Consider the following 19774-nt stretch of genomic DNA (forward strand, 5'->3'; position numbering starts at 1 on the left):
AGCCCCAAAGATGGCCTAACTCCACCGTGTGAGAAGCTGGTGCTGCTTTTGACGCTTCAGCATCTCGTGTTTTGGAGTTTTTGCTGCTCACTAAACTAAAAAATCTCCACGAGGTGCTTTTGGAGTTTGCGGCGGTGTGTGTGTGTGTGTGTGTGTGTGTGTGTGTGTGTGTGAGAGAGAGAGAGAGAGAGAGAGAGAGAGAGAGAGAGAAAAGGGTGTAGAATATATTTTTCTGCGGTAAATTATTTCAAGGCTCTTCATATAGTGTTTTGCAATTTTTCGGGATCAGATTTTAGGATTCACGCAAACAAAAAGTGATGCAAAAATTATGATCTCACATTTATGAGTAATAGACCGAGAATATACTTTTCCAAGTCTACTGAACCACACTCACTATCTTAATATTAACAATTCCAGGTGGCCAATGCCAACCGTTTTCGTTTTCTTTTTTGAGTTGACCAACAGCTTCCTAGTTTAGGGTATATGACAGAAAAGTCTTTTTGTTTGTTAGACAACATATAAATAATTACGCATGCAACCAAAGAAAATCCCACTTGCAAAAATGAGCACCAACAAAATAACTAAAATAATGTTCCCCACAAAATAAAAATAAAAATAAATTATGCACGAGTCCGTACAATAGATCGAATGCATCTCATTGTCAATAGTAGGTAGCCTAAATACATTTAATTGATTATAAGGGCATTATTCTTTTGGGTGGCTTAGAAGCGTTCTAATTGAGGTCACTAGAAAATTCACACAATTGTGACATTCGCTACTATGGACCAATAGAGTGCACGACGCGGCGTGTGCGTCCTACTCGCTAGCCAGCCGCCTCCTACCCAAAAAAACTAGGGTTTCTCTGCCTCCCGCCGGCGCTGGCGTCGGTCCGCCCCGTCTACCGTGACCTTAGGGCCATGGGGACGGAGTGGATCCTGGCCCTTGCCAGTGGGAGGGCTCCGTTTTTAGATCCTTTTTCGAGATTTGTTAGGGTTTGTGTCCTACTCAGGAAGGCGAGACGGCGGCTACTCTCTGTAAATGGAATAAAGGTTTCCCCGTCTAGTCCCCGTTCCGGTGATGCGTCTAGCATCCTCAGTGGGTGTGTGGAGGTGTGTCTCCGGTGGATTTGCTCGGATCTGTTCGTCGTTCGTCTTTGTTCGTGTGTCTTCAGGTTGGATCCTTCTTATCTACACTCTTCATCAGCGGCGGTTGCTGTTCTGGTGCGTTGGTTCTACGGGGCCTTAGCACGACGACTTCCCGACTGTCTACTACAACAAGGTTTGCCCGGCTCCGGCGAGGGAGGGGCGATGACAGCGGCGCGTCTTCGGTTCGCTTCAGTGCTTGTAGTCGTCGCTAGGTGGTCTACAAGTCTAGATGTCATTTTTATTATTTCTAGTGTTCGTTGTACTATCATGACTAAAAATGAATAAATCGAAATTTTATCCCAAAAAAAAAGAGTGCACGACGCGACAACAAACTGACCTAATCGGCTGGCGCCATTTTCGCTAGGTTGTAAGGTTGCGTGATCGGTGGAGGTCGTCGGCTGGAGACTATTTGTACGAGTCGCCGGGGCTTTGGAAGAGCCGTCGAGGGGACCCTGCCAGCTGGAGCAAGTTTAGATCGCCATCGTCATTGTTGTTTCCTATGTACGACAGATAATTAGCAATTTGTAAGCATTGGTGAAGCTCGTATGACAGTTGATAGTTACTCTAGACCTGATAATACTAAGGGGGTGTTTGTTTCCACAGATTTTTTTGTGTAGGGACTAGAAAAAGTCTCTCTTAGAGACTTTTTTACTAAATGGGAGGGACTTTTTAGGGACTAAACTAGGCATTTAGGACTAAATAAAGAAGACCCTCAATGAGAGTCTTTTTGGGATTTTTTGGGACTTTTCCAACAATGCCTCTTCATGCACCCATTGACCCGCCACCCCATGATGTTGTTTGATTATTATTTTTCTATATACTAAGGGCAACATGGTCATTTAATAGTCTCTAGGAAGGGACTAGGACTCTGGAAACAAACAGGGAGAGACTTTTTGAGGACTAGAGACTTTTTAGTTGGGACTAGAAAAAGTCCTAGAACTAGAGAACCAAACACCACCTAAATCCAGTGCTACATTGCATATTTGCAGGGTTTTGGTGGACAAGTCATACAGCTGTATATAATTTACGAAAGAAATGAAAATAATTTACCAAGTCGAGAGTGAGACACAAAGCACCAAAGTTTTGATCAGAATGCTAATATTTTTCCGAATTTGCATGCGGGAGGTGTATCCATAGGCATGGTTGGAGACACCAAGGAATTGCATGACATTGGCCAGTTAATCCTTCCTCGGATGTGTGTCAATTAGCCCTAGCGTGCGTGGGTGCATGCGTGGGTACGTGCGTGGGTGCGTATGTGTACATCAAATGCTCAATCGATCTTCTGTTTTATATATATGTATAAATAGCACAAATAGACCTGCAAGATCTTCACCGCATCTCACAACCACACCCTCCAACCATCAATCTTTTAGAAAACTTGAGTTGCATTCAGTTTCAATTGCCTTCATGAAATACTATTACTTGGTATTGGTGCTGGTGCTGGTTGCACTGGCCTCATCGCCGCTAGCCACCGTGGCCGGCGACCCAGACATCCTCACCGACTTCGTCATCCCAAACATGTATGGGATAGCGTCGATGAACATCACCGGCGACTTCTTCACCTACACCGGCTTTCGTGTCACGAACGGGACCCTACCATGGCCTCGGCGGAACCTCATTGCGATCAAGGCCAACATGGAAGCGTTTCCGGCGCTCAATGGGCAGAGTGTGTCCTACACCAAGCTCGTGTTCCCCTCCGAATGCGTCAACCCACCGCACACCCATCCGCGCGCCGCCGAGCTGCTATTTGTCCTCAACGGTGCACTCTCCGTCGGGTTTGTCGACACCGCTGGCAAGCTCTACACACAAGACCTCTCGGCCGGCGACATGTTCGTGTTCCCCAAGGGCCTAGTCCACTACCAGTACAACCTGGGGCAAAGTCCTGCCATCGCGCTATCGGCCTTCGGCAGCGCCGCCCCGGGCACTGTGAATGTGCCTGCCTCCGTGTTCGGCACCGGCATTGACAACGTCGTGCTCGCCAAGTCGTTCAAGACTGACTTTTGGACGGTGCAGAAGCTCAAGGCAGCACTCACTCCACCGCCCAAGAAGTGATACATATGTGCTCTTGTCGTTCTTCTTCTTCTCCACTGTATCGCCACCGCCGCGAACTAATAAGACCACCAAGCTAGCGCATGATAGTGGTGTAATCCCGATGGTATTGTGAGGTTGAGTTGTGATTGTTGTGACTTGTAATAATATGCTTCTTGTGTTTTGTGAGTTGATATTGTGATCATGTCAAATTTTATTTAATTTTGGTGTTAAGAATGTGCCATCAAATATGCTTGTGTCGGTTATGCAATTCTGTGTGTTTTTTCCTTGCATTTTTACAAGTAAACTCTATCCATCTTATTTTCAAGGTGATGTACTATTGTTATTATACTCCCTCTGTTTCTTTTTAGTCTGCATATAAGGTTTGGTCAAAGTCAAGCTTTGTAAAGTTTGCCTAACTTTATATTAAAAAAAATTAATATTCATAATATAAAATCAATATTATTAGATGCAACATGAAATGTATTTTCATACCACATAGTTTTAGTATTGTAGATGTTCATATTTTTTGATATAAATATGGTCAAATTTTATGTAGTTTGACTTTGACCAAATTCTATACGCAGAGTAAAAAAAATGGAGGGAGTACATTTGAGTAGTGTTCTGGTTCCATTTAGTTATTATTTCAGCCTAACTCCACCGTGTGACAAACTGGTGCTGCTCTAGACGCTCAACCCTCTCGTGTTTTGAAGTATTTTCTGCTCAAGCAGTTTTAACATGGTTCCTCTTGCCTCCTCTTAACACAAGAGAGGTAAGAGTATATAATAAATCTAAGCCGTTCATTTCATGAAGTAGTGGGTCTGAGTACCTCTTATCTTCTTAACTCCCATGTGAAAAGGGGAGGTAAGAAGGACCATGTTAAAATTTGTCTTTTCGGCTCACTGGACTAACCTGCCGAAGGTGTTTTGGAGTTTGCTGTGTGTGTGTGTGTGCGCGCGCGCGCGTGTGTGTGTGTGTGAGAGAGAGAGAGAGAGAGAGGTACAAGTCTCTTAATATAGTCGTTTTCAAGATTATTGGATTCATGTAAATAAAAAGTGATGCTAAGATTATGGTTTTAGGTTTATGAGCAAGACCGAGAAATAACTTTTTCTAAGTATATTGAACCGAAGTCACCTGCTTAATATTGTTTCGCTTTCTCTTTTGAGTTGGTCAACCGTTTCATAGCTTAGGGCACAATGTTTTGTTGTTTGTTAGACAACAAAGAAATAATTACTCATGCCATCAAAGAAAAGCCTGCTCACAAAAATGAGTACCAAGAAAATAACTACAATGTTCCCCACAAATAAAAAAAATGTGAAATGAATTATGCACAAGTCCGTACAATAGATCAAATGTCTCTCACCATCAATAGTAGGCACGCTAAATACATTTTATAGATTATCAGGGCATTCTTTGTTAGGTAATCTTGTCTAATCTGGTTAATTAGTGTTAGCAAAGTTGATTAGTACTCCCATCTATGACAAATATAAGATGTTTTGGATATTTCAATATGGATTACATATGGACAGGAATAGGTGAACAAATACACTAAAATGTGTGTATATACATCCGAATCAAAAAAGTTAAAACATAGCTAGGAGGGAGTAATTAAGTAGAGAAGACGTACTAGTTGGTCTAGTTTGTGTCGTGTCTGGGCTTACAATGCTAGCCCGGTTAGAGCTAGCTTGTGCTTTGCCTGTATGGTACTAGGAGTGGCGTTTGAGTAGGCTAGTATCCGACAACATTCTTTTCATTGCGGCTTACTTGCGTTTTAATTGAGGTCGCCGCAAAGTTCACACATTAATTCGCTACCATGGACCAATAGAGTGTACGACGCGTCAAACGAACAGACCTCAACTTGGCCGGGGGGTTCTATCTCCTTTTCGAAAAGGAAAAGACCTAACTCTTTTTTTTGCGGGTGGAAAAAAATCCTTAACTCATCAGCACGGCGGATAGTTTAGTTAGGTTGTTCCAACGAATGGGCGCCCAGTATCTGGGATGCTTTCGTGACAGAGTTTTCTTTTGTGTGTGTGCATGGACACGCTGTTCTTGTGACAGTTAATTGTTAATACTTAATAATGCAGTATTAAAACAAACATACAGTTGTACGCTATTTGCTCAACAGTTCAGACAGCTAAGTTTGGTGAAGTTTTTTTCTTTTCCGGAAAGACGGATTGGTAAAGTTGAGAGTGAGAGACACAAACACCCAAGTTTTTTTGTTAGAATGATAACAAAATTTTGAAAGTTTCATGTAGGTATATCCATATGCTTGGAGACACCAAAGAGCTGCATAACATAGGCCAGTTAAATCTTCCTTAGATGTGTGTGCTAGCTAGCTGGTTACAGCTTGCAATTCTAGAACGCTCATACATCACCCTTGGTGTCATAGACTCTTCATCACATCAATAGGTTGCCCCTTCTGTGTAAATAACACAGCAAGCAGCCCAACATCTTTCACCACAGCCTCCATCAATAAATCTGTTATCACAGCTAAGTTATTAGCTTGCAGATACATTCAATTTCAATGGCTTCCACAAACTGCTACACCTTGGTGTTTGTGGTGGTTGCATTGGTCTTAGCGGGCGCCGTTGCTGGTGACCCCGACATCGTCACCGACTTTGTCGTCCCAAAAAATATTTACGGGATAGCACCGATAAACATCACCGGCGACTTCTTCACCTACACCGGCTTCTGTGCTGCCATGAACATGACCATGCCGATGCTGATGCCGGGGGCGCAAAACTTCACTGTGACCAAGGCCACCATGATGTAGTTCCCAGCCCTTAACGGGCAAAGTGTGTCCTATGCCTTGCTCAAGTTCCCCTCAGAATCCATCGACCCTCCACACACGCACCCGCGTGCCGCTAAGTTGTTGCTTGTCCTCGACGGTGCGCTCTCTATGGGATTTATGCATGCATCTGGCAAGCTCTACACGCAGGACCCTGGCCGCCGGTGACATGTTTGTGTTCCCCAAGGGTCTGGTGCACTAGCAGTCCAACCCGAGGGAAAGCCCCACCGGCGCACTCTCGGCCTTTGGCACTGCCGCCGCAGGCACCGTGTCTGTTCCCATTACCGTGTTCGGCACATGCATTGACAATGAGGTGCTCGCCAAGTCGTTCAAGACTGACATGCCTACCATGCAAAAGCTCAAGTCGGCACTCACTCTACCACCGAAGAAATGATTCGTCAGTGTATTGCTGCCACCATGAATAATAAGCCCTCGAGCCAGCGAGTGATGGTGAAGTAAAGCTGGTGGTCATGTGAGTTTTAAGTTGTGTAATGATATGCTTGATGTGACTTGTGAGTTGTTTGTCGTGATCATGCCAAATATTATATGATTTGGGTGTTAAGACTATGACATCAAATGTACTTGTGTCTATTATGCAAGTCTCCTTGTTTCATGCTTTGCACATTTACATGTAAACTTTGGGGAGCATATTTGGGGCACGCAAGCGCGGGGGCACCGAGTCCCTCCACGTGTGCAAATTAAATTATGTTTTCATATGCGTGTTACTCGTGATGAGTGTTTTCAAATAAGATTCATTTTGAATACGTTTTGACGAATTTTGAAAATAAATGTTAAGTTTCAACTCTTCAAACTTATTATGAGCGACCCATAAAATCATGATTTTTGTGCGTACAAATGACAAAAAAATGATTTCAAACTTTACCCATGAAACATGGTAAGAGCAAGCGACAAAATTGCAAGTTTCAGATAAAAAGTCATAAGTTTCAATGACTGAAACTTAAAACTTACTATGCCATTGTTCAGATTCAACTACTTTGCGAATTGCGAGACGATCGAGCGGTCGGGAAGGGCTTGATAGGTGTGTACCTCTGTGAATTTCCGTAAACTCCGTCATGTTACTTTCACTGTGATGTACTATATTATTTCTTATTGTACAATCGACCATTGTTGTGCTTCCGTTTCATGGATATTCCGGCGATCACTCCCCCAAGATGACCTAACTCCACTGTGCCATATGCCGGTGCGGCTATTGACACGCCACCATCTCGTGCTTTGGAGTTTATTGCTCGCTGAAATAACCTGCACGGGGTGTTTGGAGTTTTGTGTGTGTGTTGGCCTGCATGTGTGTATTGTATGAGCTTCGAGAGCGGCATTTAAATTGGGCCCGGGAGTGAACAAAAAAAAACTAAATACTAAATAAATTCAAAAACTTCTGATTTTTTATGGAGAAAGATGCCAGAGTGCGTGATATCCTTAAAAAATTTGAGAGCATTTGGATGTCTGAGTGGCTCTCAGCGAAAAAGACAAATTTGGGGCCTATGAAAGTTTCTACTATTTGTGCACGGACCCTATTTTGACTCTTTTTTGCTGAGAACTACTCAGATGTCTAAATGCGTTGAAATTTGCACGCAGCTCACGCACTCAAACATCTTCCGTGCAAAAGAATAAACAGATTTTTAAAAATATTTCTAGTATTTGTTTTAGAATTTACTGTTCACTGTGTGTAGATGAGCCCATGCTTGGAATTGAATATTCGATGTGGTTCTCTCAATTTTGTTTGGTGACTGAATAGGGCAGCTTGTTATGACCAAAATTGATTCGCTTTTTTTGCTATGTCCATGGAGCGACCAGCCTCATTTATTAAATATGTTTGCAGTTAAAAACCAATCCATGACTTTTAGTAAGGACTGAAGCTTTCGGTAGTTTCCATTCTGGTTCTACCTGTTTTGCATCCGCTTTGACAGCTCCACTCCTCAATCTGATTTAGACAAACCCACGCTCTATGGATGTTGATATTTTTTCTTTAAACTTGGTCAAACAGACACGCTTGACTTTTGGAACATTATTTTATTCCTTTTTTTCCTTTTTGTAACATGATTTTCGTTTATATAAGTAATAGTGGGTGCCCTCTACTGCAAGAGTTTAACAACCTTTATAAATACCTATTGAGTTGTGTCTGAAATAAATAAAGAAAGAAAATTGATGGTCCTGATCCTTTGGAATGGTCAAATTTGTGTTTTATATCACTACAGAATATTAAATATTTGTAGGAAAACAGCACTACATAGAGTTTGGGTAAGTTCAATTATCTATTCACGAGATATGTACAAAATGTTTGCAGAATAGTATAAAAAATTCCTTGCGTCCTTGAAAGTTCGTGTAACCTTGTTGTTCGCATGACTTGAAAAAAAAGTAGGTTTGAGATCACCATATTAAAGTGTATTATGAAAGCATGTATAATAATACTCATCAATTTAGATCCGCGTAATTTCGTTTGTAGGTCATGGTATAAAATTACACCTCTAACCTCACCAACGGAAGGTTGTGATTTAAACTTGATCACGTAATAACAGAATAAGCTGGCCCGTGTTGTTGTAACTTTGTTAAGTTATGTTGTTCTGACTTGTGAACGTGATAATATGCTTGTTGTGACTTATGATTGTGCTCATCTCAAATTTTGTTTGACACAAAAACAATGTTTTGTTGCTCGTCGAACAATTGAGAAATAATAGGGTTATGTGCCATCAAAGAAAAGCGCACTCGCATAAGCATAGCGAAAAAGAAAAGAAAAGAAAAGACATAAATTATGAGTCCATACACTCTATTCATGGCGTTGAATGAACTGCTTATATGTTTGCAGTCCATCTAGTTTTCGCATGAACACGACGAATTTAGATGAAACTTGCATCAAAATAGAAAGTTCACGTGAAGTCTTACTATTCAACACTGCCCATTTTGTGTGTGTGTGTGTGTGTGTGTGTGTGTGTGTGTGTGTGTGTGTGTGTGTGTGTGTGTGTGTGGATAATATATCCAGGATTAACTATTTATCAGCTGCATTGAGCAATAAATATTTGTAATGGTATTATGTACCGAAGTGTCAACTTCAACAATCATCTAAATTGTCCATGCACACACTTTGTATACTGTAAACCAAGTGAAACAAATTCAAATACCTTTCACATATATAAAATTTCCCCCTTAGTAACCATCACAATTATTTTGGTTCTTCGGCTAGTCGAAATAGCTTATTCGCCGAAGTACTTTTAAACTACGCTCCTCGCAACAAGATAAGCCATGGCTCTCAGTCACATCTTCACAAGTCACAGCAACAATGCCGCGGCGAAGCCAGCTAGCAGCGCGAAGCACGCCGGTGCGGGCGCCGCACCACCATTCTTAGGCGCTGGCGGTGTATCTGGAGAGGGAGCGGGAGCGGGAGCGAGCGGCGCCAGGTCCTGCTCGAGCGCGTCCACGGTGCCCTGGTCGACGTGAAGCGACTTCTCGAGGACGGCGTCGGGGATGCCGGACTCAAAGAGGACAGTCGGGAGCGAGATGGTGCCGGGGCTGCCGCTGCCGAAGGCCGAGAAAGCACGCGCCACGTGGTCGCCACCGTTGAACTGGAAGTGCACCATGCCCTTGGGGAACACGAACATGTCACCCGTGTGCAGCGTCTGCGCGTACAGCTCACCTTTCGTCTCATCGATGAGACCCACGAGCAGCGGGCCCTGCACCACGTAAAGCAGCTCCGACGCCCTGCCGGCCACCATTGAAATCATGGAAGAAGAAGCACATGCATGACATGAGCACAAACCTGTATATACTGAGGATGAATCATGATCAACTAAAAAGAGTGTAAAGTTTTGTTACCTTGGGTGGACGTGAGGCGGGTTGACGGTGCCTGGGCCAAAGATGAGGGCAGCATAGGAGACGGACTGGCCGAGCAGCGCCGGGAACTCGGTGGCGGTGGCCTTTGTCACCGTGAACTTGGCTGGGTTGGCGGAGTTGCCAGCGAAGAGGCCTGTGTAGGTGAAGAACGTGCCGTTGAGGAGCGACGCATTGGTGCCGGGCGGCAGGATGAAGTCTGTGAGGATGTCCGGGTCGCCGGCGAGGGCAAGGAAGGGCACAGCAAGGAGGACGGCGAGGGCAAGACACGACGACACCATTTTCACGTAGTAGTAAGGTTGTGTGAACGGTGGAGGACTGGAGGTGGCTGGCCTGAGGCTGTGATTATTTGTAGGAGGCTGTAGGGGCCAAACAAATTGGCTTGCCGTTGCTATCGTTGTTTCCTAAGTTTGATGATACAGTGGTGACAGTTCATGGTTGAGACATGATTATAAATCCATTGCTAGTTCATGGTTGTAGCCTGTAGGAGGCTGTAGCCTGTAGGGACACTGCTAGCTGGGACAAATTGGCTTGCCATTGCCATCGTTGTTTCCTAAGTTTGACAGGTGATGTACACGTTTGTGCTCATGTCATATATGTGCTACATTACATACTTGCAGGGTATTTAGTGGGCAGATCATATTTGTCAAGTTGAGCCTGCAAAGTTTGTATCAGAATGAGAACAAAAAGATTCTGAGTCGCATGCTGGTATATCCATATATATGCTTGGAGACACCAAGAGCTGCATGGAATTGGCCAGTTAATTCTTCCTCAGATGTGTGTCAAATAGCACTAGCTGGCTCCAGCTTGTTGCTGTACAATGTTCATGCATGGCCCTCGGTTTCTCAGACTCTTCATCACCTCACTAGCTAGATTTCCTCTTGTGTATAAATTACACAACATGTAGCTCAACATCTTCACCACAACTCACAACTACCGCGTTCACCAATCAGCCTCTTTGTCACCACAAGATCATTAGCTTACTTGCAGCTACACTCAACTTCAATGGCGTCCATCAACTCCTACTCCTTGGTGCTGGTGGTGGTTGCATTGGTCACGGCACCACATGCCATGGTGGCCGGCGACCCGGACATCCTCACCGACTTTGTCGTCCCTGACAACTTCTATGGGATAGCACCGATGAACATCACCGGCGACTTCTTCACCTACACCGGCTTCCGCGCCACCATGAACATGACCATGCCCATGCCCATGCCGGGGGCACAGAACTTCACTGTGACCAAGGCCAGCATGACGGAGTTCCCGGCACTCAACGGGCAGAGCGTGTCCTACGCCATGCTCAAGTTCCCCTCCGAATCCATCAACCCACCCCATACCCACCCTCGTGCAGCAGAGCTACTGCTCGTCCTTCACGGTGCGCTCTCCGTTGGCTTCGTCGACACGGCTGGCAAGCTCTACACTCAGGACCTAGCCGTCGGCGACATGTTCATATTCCCCAAGGGTCTGGTGCACTATCAGTCCAACCCAGGTCAAAGCCCCGCAGTTGCACTCTCGGCCTTCGGTAGCGCCGCCGCGGGCACCGTGTCTGTTCCTGTTACCGTGTTTGGTACTGGTGTTGACGATGCGGTGCTCGCCAAGTCCTTCAAGACTGACCTGCCCACCGTGCAAAAGCTCAAGGCGGCACTTACTCCGCCACCGAAGAAATGATTCGCCGGTGTATTTCTGCCACCGTGAATAATAAAGCCATTGAGCTAGTGAATGATGGTGGAGTGAACCTTGAGTTGTGTAATAATATGCGCATGTTGTGACTTGTGAGTTGTTATGGTGACTCATGTCAAACTTCATTTGATTTGGGTGTTAAGATTATGCCATCAAATATACTTGTGTCTGTTATGCAACTCTGTTTATTTTTATTTCCATGGTTACAAGTAAACTCTATCATGTTACTTTTCAATGTTACATACTATGTTTTTTTTTGCAGGAAAATGTTACATACTATGTTAATCGTTATTGTACAAGTGAGTAGTGTTGTGCTTCTGTGTGTGTGTGTGTGTGTGTGTGTGTGTGTGTGTGTGTGTGTGTGTGTGTGTGTGTGTGTGTGTGTGTGTGTGTGTGTGTGTGTGTGTGTTGACAAGCAAGCCACAACTTCTATTAAGGACTAGTATGAAGGTTTTCAGTAGTGTCCATTCCGGTTCTACATGTTCTGCCTCCGCTTTGACCACTCTTCGAGCTGATTTAGACGCACTCACATTCTAGGAGCAGGCGTCATCTTATCCAAACATACACTTAATTCAAGCTCATTTCATGAGAAATTTTCTCATGTGCATAATAATATAGCGATGGATGCACATTCTTCTATACAAATCACACTTATTATTACAGGTCACAACATAAGACAAGTGTCCCTCTCTATCTTCCATACACCATTTTGGGGAGAATCCTATCATTCTAAATAACACTATGGAACTCAGTAGATGGCCGCTCGAAATGAAATGGTTCTGTGCTGTTTTAACTATCTATCGCCACAGAAACATCCAAATATAAATGTAACTAAAGATTAGCTACAATCTTGGTATGGACAGAACTAAGAACAAATTTCAATGTCAGATGAGTCTTGCATTCACTACACCACAACATATCGTAGCTAAAAACTGCTGAATCGCCCCTCTGGCTAGTTTCTCTCCCTTAGCTCTAATCGCCAAGTTCATCGCCACAATTTGACAGCAAAGTTCACTTAATTAGTTCACTGCTATAAATTTGACATGCCAAAATTTCATCATGCACATAATTGTACACTTTTGTGAAGTCTGAATTGTTTAAAACATGTATCATATGCCAAACTGAAACTGTGTATCATACAACATCGGTGCCTTCAAAATGGTATACAAACTCACCAGGCACAACCCAATACAAAATCGCGAACATATATGTAACTCAAAGAGTCAAGATCACAAGTTCCAAACATCAACACACACACAAACCATTCGATCCAAATCAAGATGACATTGCAAACACATATATTCAACATCATTTCACCACCAAATTGCTCCTACCATGTGGATGCAGTACTTGGTTGTCTGCATTGCTTGGCAGGTCAGTTATTTCAAGAAGCAAAAAAAAAAATATTCAAAACACACACAAGGACAGTTGGCACATCAGTCTTGAACGGACGGACTTATTTCTTGGGTGGCGGAGTGAGCGCCTCCTTGAGCTTCTGCACAGTGGGCACGTCAGTCTTGAATGACTTGGCGAGCACAACATCGTCCACTCCGGTGCCGAACACGGTGACGGGCACGGACACGGTCCCCGCGGCGGCGCTGCCGAACGCGGAGAGTGCCATCGCGGGCCGAGACCCCTGGTTGGACTGGTAGTGCACCATGCCCTTGGGGAACACAAACATGTCACCAGCGACAAGGTCCTTGGTGTAGAGCTTGCCAGCGGTGTCAACAAAGCCAACAGAGAGCGTGCCCTCGAGGAGGAGGAGCAGCTCGGCAGCTCGGGGGTGGGTGTGCGTCGGGTTCACGGTGCTCGGCGGGAACCTGAGCTTGGCGTACGAAACGCTCTGCCCGTTGAGAGCAGGGAATTCTGCCATGGAGGCCTTGGACACCGCGAATTCTGCCATGGAGGCAGTGGCACGGGGCGGAAGCCGGTGTAGGTGAAGTAGTCGCCGGTGATGTTGATGGGAATGCCGATCAGCGTTGTGGGCACGACGAAATCAGTGAGGATGTCAGGGTCACCGGCCACGGCAGCCAGCGGGGCTGACACCAGCGCAATGGCCACCAGCACCATGGAGTAGAAGTTCATGGACGCCATTAGAGCAGAGCTTGAAGCTTTTGCTAGGTGAATGCCTGTAGCCGTGCTGATGGAGGATATGATTGATAAGCTGCTATTTATAGGCAGCCAGGTTTCCATTTCTTGGAAAGGAATTGGAGGAACCGAGGAGTTGATGTCTTGTTCTTCTGTCCCTTGTGAGTGACGAACACAAGGTGTTGCATAGAGAGTAACCATTTGCTGGCTAAGATTAAGACCAGGAGAGCGTGTGGTTTCTCAACTCCCGGGTGTCCCTACACCAGTGATGTTTCTGCTCCTCGGGTGCATCAAAACTGCAAGGAATTCACTGGTTTTTTGGTGAAGTTAGCATCATGAACAGATGGTTGTGGATTGGGGATTGAAGAGGGGAACGAATCGTGAGCTAGGCCTAGGGGAACAAATAGGAGTACTAATAAGACTTAGGACCAAATTCCATTTTGAACAACAACGATCAACCTATCAGCCTTGCATACGGAATAAACATTACAAACGAAAATGCAATACCTAGCTTCTAGGAAAACGCCTGGGTGCATTCCTGTTACAAAAATACATTCACTCAAAGGACGTGAGCAAGACCAAATTTCTTATCTTAATAGTGTCATTCTTGCTTCTTAACAATGTGAATTAGGAGTAAAACTTTGTGAATGGATGAACAATGGAAAGTTACAACAGCATACATAGATACTCCATGGTTCAGAACATTACCATGATGTTCATAGCATCATAATAAGCACCAACTAATGACATCCAGTTGCTATCCAAAATCACATGTTCTATCGGTAGTACTGATATAACAATAAATGAGAAGAGTACGAATGAAATACATGATGTGAATCCAAGGGGAAAACAAACGAGTAGTCTTCGACATTACACAAGCCCTGCTGAGAATGGAGACTCCTTGTCTTCTTGCATCTCACGGAACATAATTGGTGTAATGTTATCTTTGAGGCGGTGTTGAGTGAGCAACATGCGATATTGACTCTTCCCTATGTTCACCATCCCTAAGAACTTGCCATCAATGTCGAGACGCAGCACATATTTTGAATTAAACCTGATCAGCAGCTCACGCTCGTTGAGGACAACCATATCATTGAACCATTGCACTGTTGAATGAAGTGGTGTTTTCATTTTCTTTTTGAAAGAAGTTAAATAAAGTTGTCGTGATGCCTCCACCGTTGACACATCATCTGATACTTGAAAGACCATATTTTGGCGTCATAATCCAGCATCACCCAAACATCCATAGCAGTGAAACGAGGAGTCGAGCTGCCCCAAAAAGCAAGTGTTTCCTTCATTTTGAATAACCTCCTATTAGAGTACGGCTGGGCAGGACCACGCATCCACCGGAATGACTCAACTTTTGTGTCAAACACAATAATGTCTCTCCTGTCTCCCGTAATTTCATTGGTGGAATAAGGACACCAATGCAGGCTGCCATGGTGGTCTATTGGTGGTGGACAATGAGGCAAATAACGCAACCCATTCAGTAGCATATGTTCCACGGAAGCATGTCCCACACAACGTCTTGATGTAGTTGGTATTCTGACTATGATGTGCCTCGGCTCAGTGGATCCCACTGTGAGGACATATAAGCTGAATATATGTGACCGTGAGACCCAGAGCACCCTGTATTCTCCAGTAGGATGGTGCCGGTAGAAACCGATTACGTTGTTGCCGGCTTTCCCAAGTTGAGGCTGTGGTAGGACAGCATGCATGCGGATGAGCGGGTTGCAAATGTAGAATTGAGATCTCCGGTAGATGATGAGGAAGCCATCACAAGCGGCTTGGATGCTATTCTCTAAATGTTGTTTGGCACCCGGAAGATATGGCTAGATTTCTTGACTGGAAGCTTTGGCACTCACATCATGGAAGACGATGAAAGTGGCTGGCCACCCCTGCCCATTGATTATGGGGAGTGATCGCTGCGAGTGGTGGTGTTCAAGCATAAATTCACTCATGGAGGTGGCATCACGCCAGGACGTTCTGACGGCACGACAACGACCAACGTCCTTGGGTGTTAGCCGGACGAGTAGCTTGTCGATGAGCTCCCCAGGCAAATCCTCAAGGAGTGTTGCCCCTCTTCTGTCCGGCATGGTGCTCCATTGAGTCAAGGGTCAACTAAACAAAGCAAAAAAAAAAGATTTACTGAATGTCTTGGGTGACTAACTTAAATAAATAACACAAGTAAGAAAAACTAGTTATGGAAGATGAAACTGGTTTACCTTAGAAGATGAACATGAAGAGTAGGCGAGGTTCCAGCGATGGCGACGAACAGGGTCCGCAACATGGGTGTGTTTTGTCGTGTCTAGCCATCCATAAATGAATATTCAGCGTCAATAGCAGATGTAGAGAAAAATTAAGAAACACACACACACACACACAGAGAGAGAGACACCCATGTTGAAACATTACTAACACCAACTAACATAAACATCAAAGTTGTGAACGGTTGAAAACAAATGTCATATGCCAAACTGAAACTATGTACCATACAGAGTTGGTGCCCTCAAAATGGAACACCAAAGTCACCAGACACAGTGAGGTTCAACCAAATACAAAACTGCACACATATGTGAGAGAATCTCTAGCGGATCCGCTAAAATCTCATACTGCAAAATTGTTTTAGGGTTCCCCCGAAAACTTATTTGTGGTACCGTGCATGCTCCGGTGGAACATATCCTGTAAATCAGTACTGCATATTTAAAAACATCTTCGTGCTAGAAAATAGTTCATCACACAAACATAGTGCATACATAGGAAATACAAACTTCGGGCTACGAATTAATAGCTAAATCGACCGTCACTCGTCGATGTCGAGGTAGAACTTGACTGCGAACTTGCGGAATGCGTGAGCGAGGGCGTGCTCCTCCTTGGCGGCAGCGAGACGATCGGCGACACTTCTTCTCCGGCCGCATATGTGCGCTCCACGGTGATGAGCTCCGCATCGGCCTCCCGGCACCTCTTGAAGTGTCGATAGAGGTTGGCGTCGAGCTTGTGGAAGCTGGCCCAAGGGCTCCGCCCGCCGCTCCGGGAGAGCCGGCCGCTGTCACGAGCTTGCTTCTAGCGATATGGCTCCATGGTGCCACTGGAGCTGCCGGCCTCCGTGTCGTGGCGTTCCTTCTTGTGCGGAGACGACCCGCCACGGATTGTCGCCCATCCGCCAGCCATCAAGGGAAAAAGAAGAGGCAACGAGGGTTGAATTTCTCGCCGAAGTATGTGAGAGCTAGCGGCGAAGGGGATCCGGAAGTCTAACCCTAAAAGCCCCCCCCCTCCCGGTGTCGTGTATATAGCGGTTGCGGGGTGGAATATCCAGGTCACCCTAAAAATATTTACGGGCCGACTGATACGCGGAATCTCTTCGGGGCAAAAAATGCCCAAACCCACATATGCGGTGCTTTTTGTGGAGAGGTGCTCTAAGTAAAGAGTCAAGATCATGAGCTCCAAAGATCAACACACAAACGTTTGATTCAAATCAAGACCACATTGCAAACATACACTATAATTCAAGCTCATTTCACTAGCAATTTTCTCCTGCATGTGCATTATAACATAGCGATGACATTCTTCTATAAAAATTAAAACTTATTAGTTCCTCCGTTCACAAATATAAAATGTTTTAGATATTTTAATATGGACTACATACGGACTGAAATAAATGAACAAACACATAAAAACATGCCTATATACATTCGATTCTGAAAAACTTAGGGCATCTTACATTTCGTATCATATGAATTAAGCTCTTATAGACGAGGGTCCCTCTTTGCTTTCTGTACACCATTTCGGGGAGAATACTTTCATTCCGAATGACCCTATGCAGACTCTGTAGATGGCCTCTCCAAATAAAATGGTTCCATCTTGTTTTAACACTCTGACACAAATGAAACATCCAAATATAAATGTAACTAAAGATTAGCTAAGAACAAATTTCAGTGTCAGATAGTCCTGCATTCACTACGCCACAACATATCGTAAAAGCTGTTGAATCCCCATTCTGGCTAGTCCCTATCCCTTAGTTCTAGAAAACAAAGCTCTAATCACCAAGTTCACCGCCGCACTTTGACGGCAAAGTTCACTGCTTCAAATTTGGCATGCCAAAATTTCGTCATGCACATAATTGTACACTTTTGTTAAGTCTGAACTGTTTAAAACAGGTGCATATGCCAAGCTGAAACTGTGTATCAGACAGCCTCGGTACCTTCTTCTTTTTATTTTATTTTTGAGCGTGAACGGCAGATGCTCTGCCTTTGCATTATAGAAGAGGGAAAGTGGTCCAGTTAATAGGGAAACCAGACCCGAAAACCATACAACACGCGGTTAATATGGGAAACCGGCAAAAACCACATCCAACAACTCATGGCACATCATCTGTGCCGGAAACAAGCGCCCCCAGACCTAGGAACGGAGGCCATGCCTTGTGTCCAACAAAGACGAACTCCGCAAACACCCACAAACTCTCTACAATGGCAGCACACCGAAGTGCACCCTCGCAACAGAAGTGGTCAAGCATTGGCCTGAACTAATGCGTGCACCGCCTCGATCGCCTTGGGCGTGTGTTCCTTCTTGTACATCTGCAGATAGTGTTGCATCTTCTCATTCAGGTCTTCTTCAGATGCTTTTCCTTTGTTCTTGAGTGTTGGAACCTCTCCAAAGGCCTCCGCCCGCCTATACTCCGCGCGCTTGGCTACAGGAATGTCACAATCTTTGTTTTTCTTGTCCAAACGGCAGTTTCGTCGCTGTAAGAGAGAAGGAGCAGCCTCTCCCACCTGCAAAACTTGCGGCGAGCTCGACACAGTGAGAGCAAGCTCTTCGAGGAACTCCCCCCACGGAGAGGAGGCTCTCCCAAGAGGCTCATCTGCATCCATCCGGATCAGCTCCTTTGAAGGCTTGCTGGTGCAAGGAGCACTGGAAACCTTCGGCTCCTCCAGTGTCGACTGCTCAACAGGCTCCACCTCAGACATAACCATGTCAAAACAAGAAGACACCTTGGCCCGCTCCTCCACGCCTTGACTCACCATCCCGAGTAGGACAGAAGCCAAGTCAGGAGGATCATCCTCGAGCATGACCTTCTCCAAGGCAGGCGGATCATTAACGGACTGAGCCTTCTCACTCAACTCAGCTGAGCAGCCAGCCACAACAAGCGCACTGCAATCCTCACCAACGGCCACAGCAGGAGGAGCAGATTCAACATTGGCAAGGTCTTGGCTGCCCCCGATAGCTTCCATAGGTTCCCATAGGCTTGAGACTTGAGCAGTCCAACTCTCCACAGCAGCAACCAAGTCTTGAAGAGGCTTGAACAGCACCTCAAGACGAGCAGCGAACAAGGCCTGTAGCTCAGCGCCAAGCGCCTTCGCCTGAGCTGCAAGGAGAGGCCGCAAGGGCTCCAAAACAGCAGGAGGCACGCCGGGGTCAGCCGCCGGCACGACACCATCAGTCGCAAGGTTGTCTTGGTGAGAAACCACCGAAGCCCAAGTGCGACCAGGTCGATGAAGTGGGGCTGGAGGCGATCCGCTGCAGGGGGGAGGCTGCTGACGAGGCCCGGTAGGCGCGAGGGGGGGCGACGAGGTTCTGAACCGGCAGGATGCCGTGCCAAGCACTCCCGCTCGCGATGGCCGGAGTGGCCACATCCCAAGCACCGGACAGGGCCGCGGCAGCCCGCGACAAAGTGGTCCGACGCCAAGCACCGAAAGCAGAGGCCGAAAGTCCTCTGCTTGAAAGTGCGAGGCAGTCCAGCATCCTTCTGTTGGAATTTTGCTAGTAGGCCTTTGGCCCAAAGCCCAACTAAAATTCTGAAATTCTCTTGGCCCATTCATGCACACATGTGAGTGGAGTGAGTGAGGCTAAAGTTTAGTCCCACATTGGAAGTTGAGAGAGAGTTGCACCTCTTTATAAGGTGAGCTCTTCTACCACTTGTATGAGCATGAGAAGAGGAGACCTACACGCGCGCTCCTCCTCCTCGCTCGCCTCGCCACGCCACGCCACGCCTCGTCACGACGCGACACGGGTTGCGGGATTGAGTCGAGCCGAGGACAGAGCTATGCACATTGTCTATATTTTTGCTGCATGGGAAAATTAATGAGTCATTAATTAATAATTAACGGACGCGTTAATTACTGAACCGTTTCCGATTCTTTTGGATCGTGATGACTCGGACGTGGGGTTTACTCCCACGACCTACCCGGCCCGCAATATATAGTCAGGC

The 19774-nt window shown here is 45.6% G+C and overlaps 3 protein-coding genes and 3 pseudogenes across 3 annotated transcripts; 3 read left to right on the top strand and 3 right to left on the bottom strand.

Annotated features, from left to right (window-relative positions):
* Nucleotides 1-917: 917 nt before the first annotated feature.
* LOC125554473 (germin-like protein 9-3) lies at nucleotides 918-3197 on the top strand. The gene is made up of 2 exons (XM_048718023.1): nucleotides 918-948; nucleotides 2539-3197. Exons 1-2 carry the CDS (start codon nucleotides 918-920, stop codon nucleotides 3195-3197), a joined length of 690 nt encoding a protein of 229 aa, XP_048573980.1.
* Nucleotides 3198-5697: 2500 nt separating this feature from the next.
* Nucleotides 5698-6355, top strand: LOC125553341 (annotated as a pseudogene).
* A 2887-nt stretch (nucleotides 6356-9242) lies between these two features.
* On the bottom strand, nucleotides 9243-10082 carry LOC125553343 (germin-like protein 9-1). Its single transcript, XM_048717142.1, has 2 exons — nucleotides 9787-10082; nucleotides 9243-9672 (listed from the first exon to the last, which is right to left on the bottom strand). Exons 1-2 carry the CDS (start codon nucleotides 10080-10082, stop codon nucleotides 9243-9245), a joined length of 726 nt encoding a protein of 241 aa, XP_048573099.1.
* A 724-nt stretch (nucleotides 10083-10806) lies between these two features.
* Nucleotides 10807-11469, top strand: LOC125553344 (germin-like protein 9-3). The gene has a single exon (XM_048717143.1). The coding sequence runs from the start codon at nucleotides 10807-10809 to the stop codon at nucleotides 11467-11469; it is 663 nt and encodes a 220-aa protein (XP_048573100.1).
* Nucleotides 11470-12937: 1468 nt separating this feature from the next.
* On the bottom strand, nucleotides 12938-13575 carry LOC125553345 (annotated as a pseudogene).
* An 864-nt stretch (nucleotides 13576-14439) lies between these two features.
* LOC125553346 lies at nucleotides 14440-15665 on the bottom strand (annotated as a pseudogene).
* Between the last annotated feature and the right edge of the window lie 4109 nt (nucleotides 15666-19774).

The sequence above is a fragment of the Triticum urartu genome, chromosome 4 (genome assembly GCF_003073215.2).
Source record: "Triticum urartu cultivar G1812 chromosome 4, Tu2.1, whole genome shotgun sequence".
NCBI lineage: Eukaryota > Viridiplantae > Streptophyta > Magnoliopsida > Poales > Poaceae > Triticum > Triticum urartu.

Coding starts and splice junctions, on each gene's coding strand:
- LOC125553344 (XM_048717143.1), top strand. CDS start 10,807: ATGGCGTCCATCAACTCCTACTCCTTGGTGCTGGTGGTGGTTGCATTG.
- LOC125553343 (XM_048717142.1), bottom strand. CDS start 10,082: ATGGTGTCGTCGTGTCTTGCCCTCGCCGTCCTCCTTGCTGTGCCCTTC. Junction 9,673..9,786: donor CCGCCTCACGTCCACCCAAG/GTAACAAAACTT, acceptor GGTGGCCGGCAG/GGCGTCGGAGCTGCTTTACG.
- LOC125554473 (XM_048718023.1), top strand. CDS start 918: ATGGGGACGGAGTGGATCCTGGCCCTTGCCA. Junction 949..2,538: donor GTGGATCCTGGCCCTTGCCA/GTGGGAGGGCTC, acceptor AGTTGCATTCAG/TTTCAATTGCCTTCATGAAA.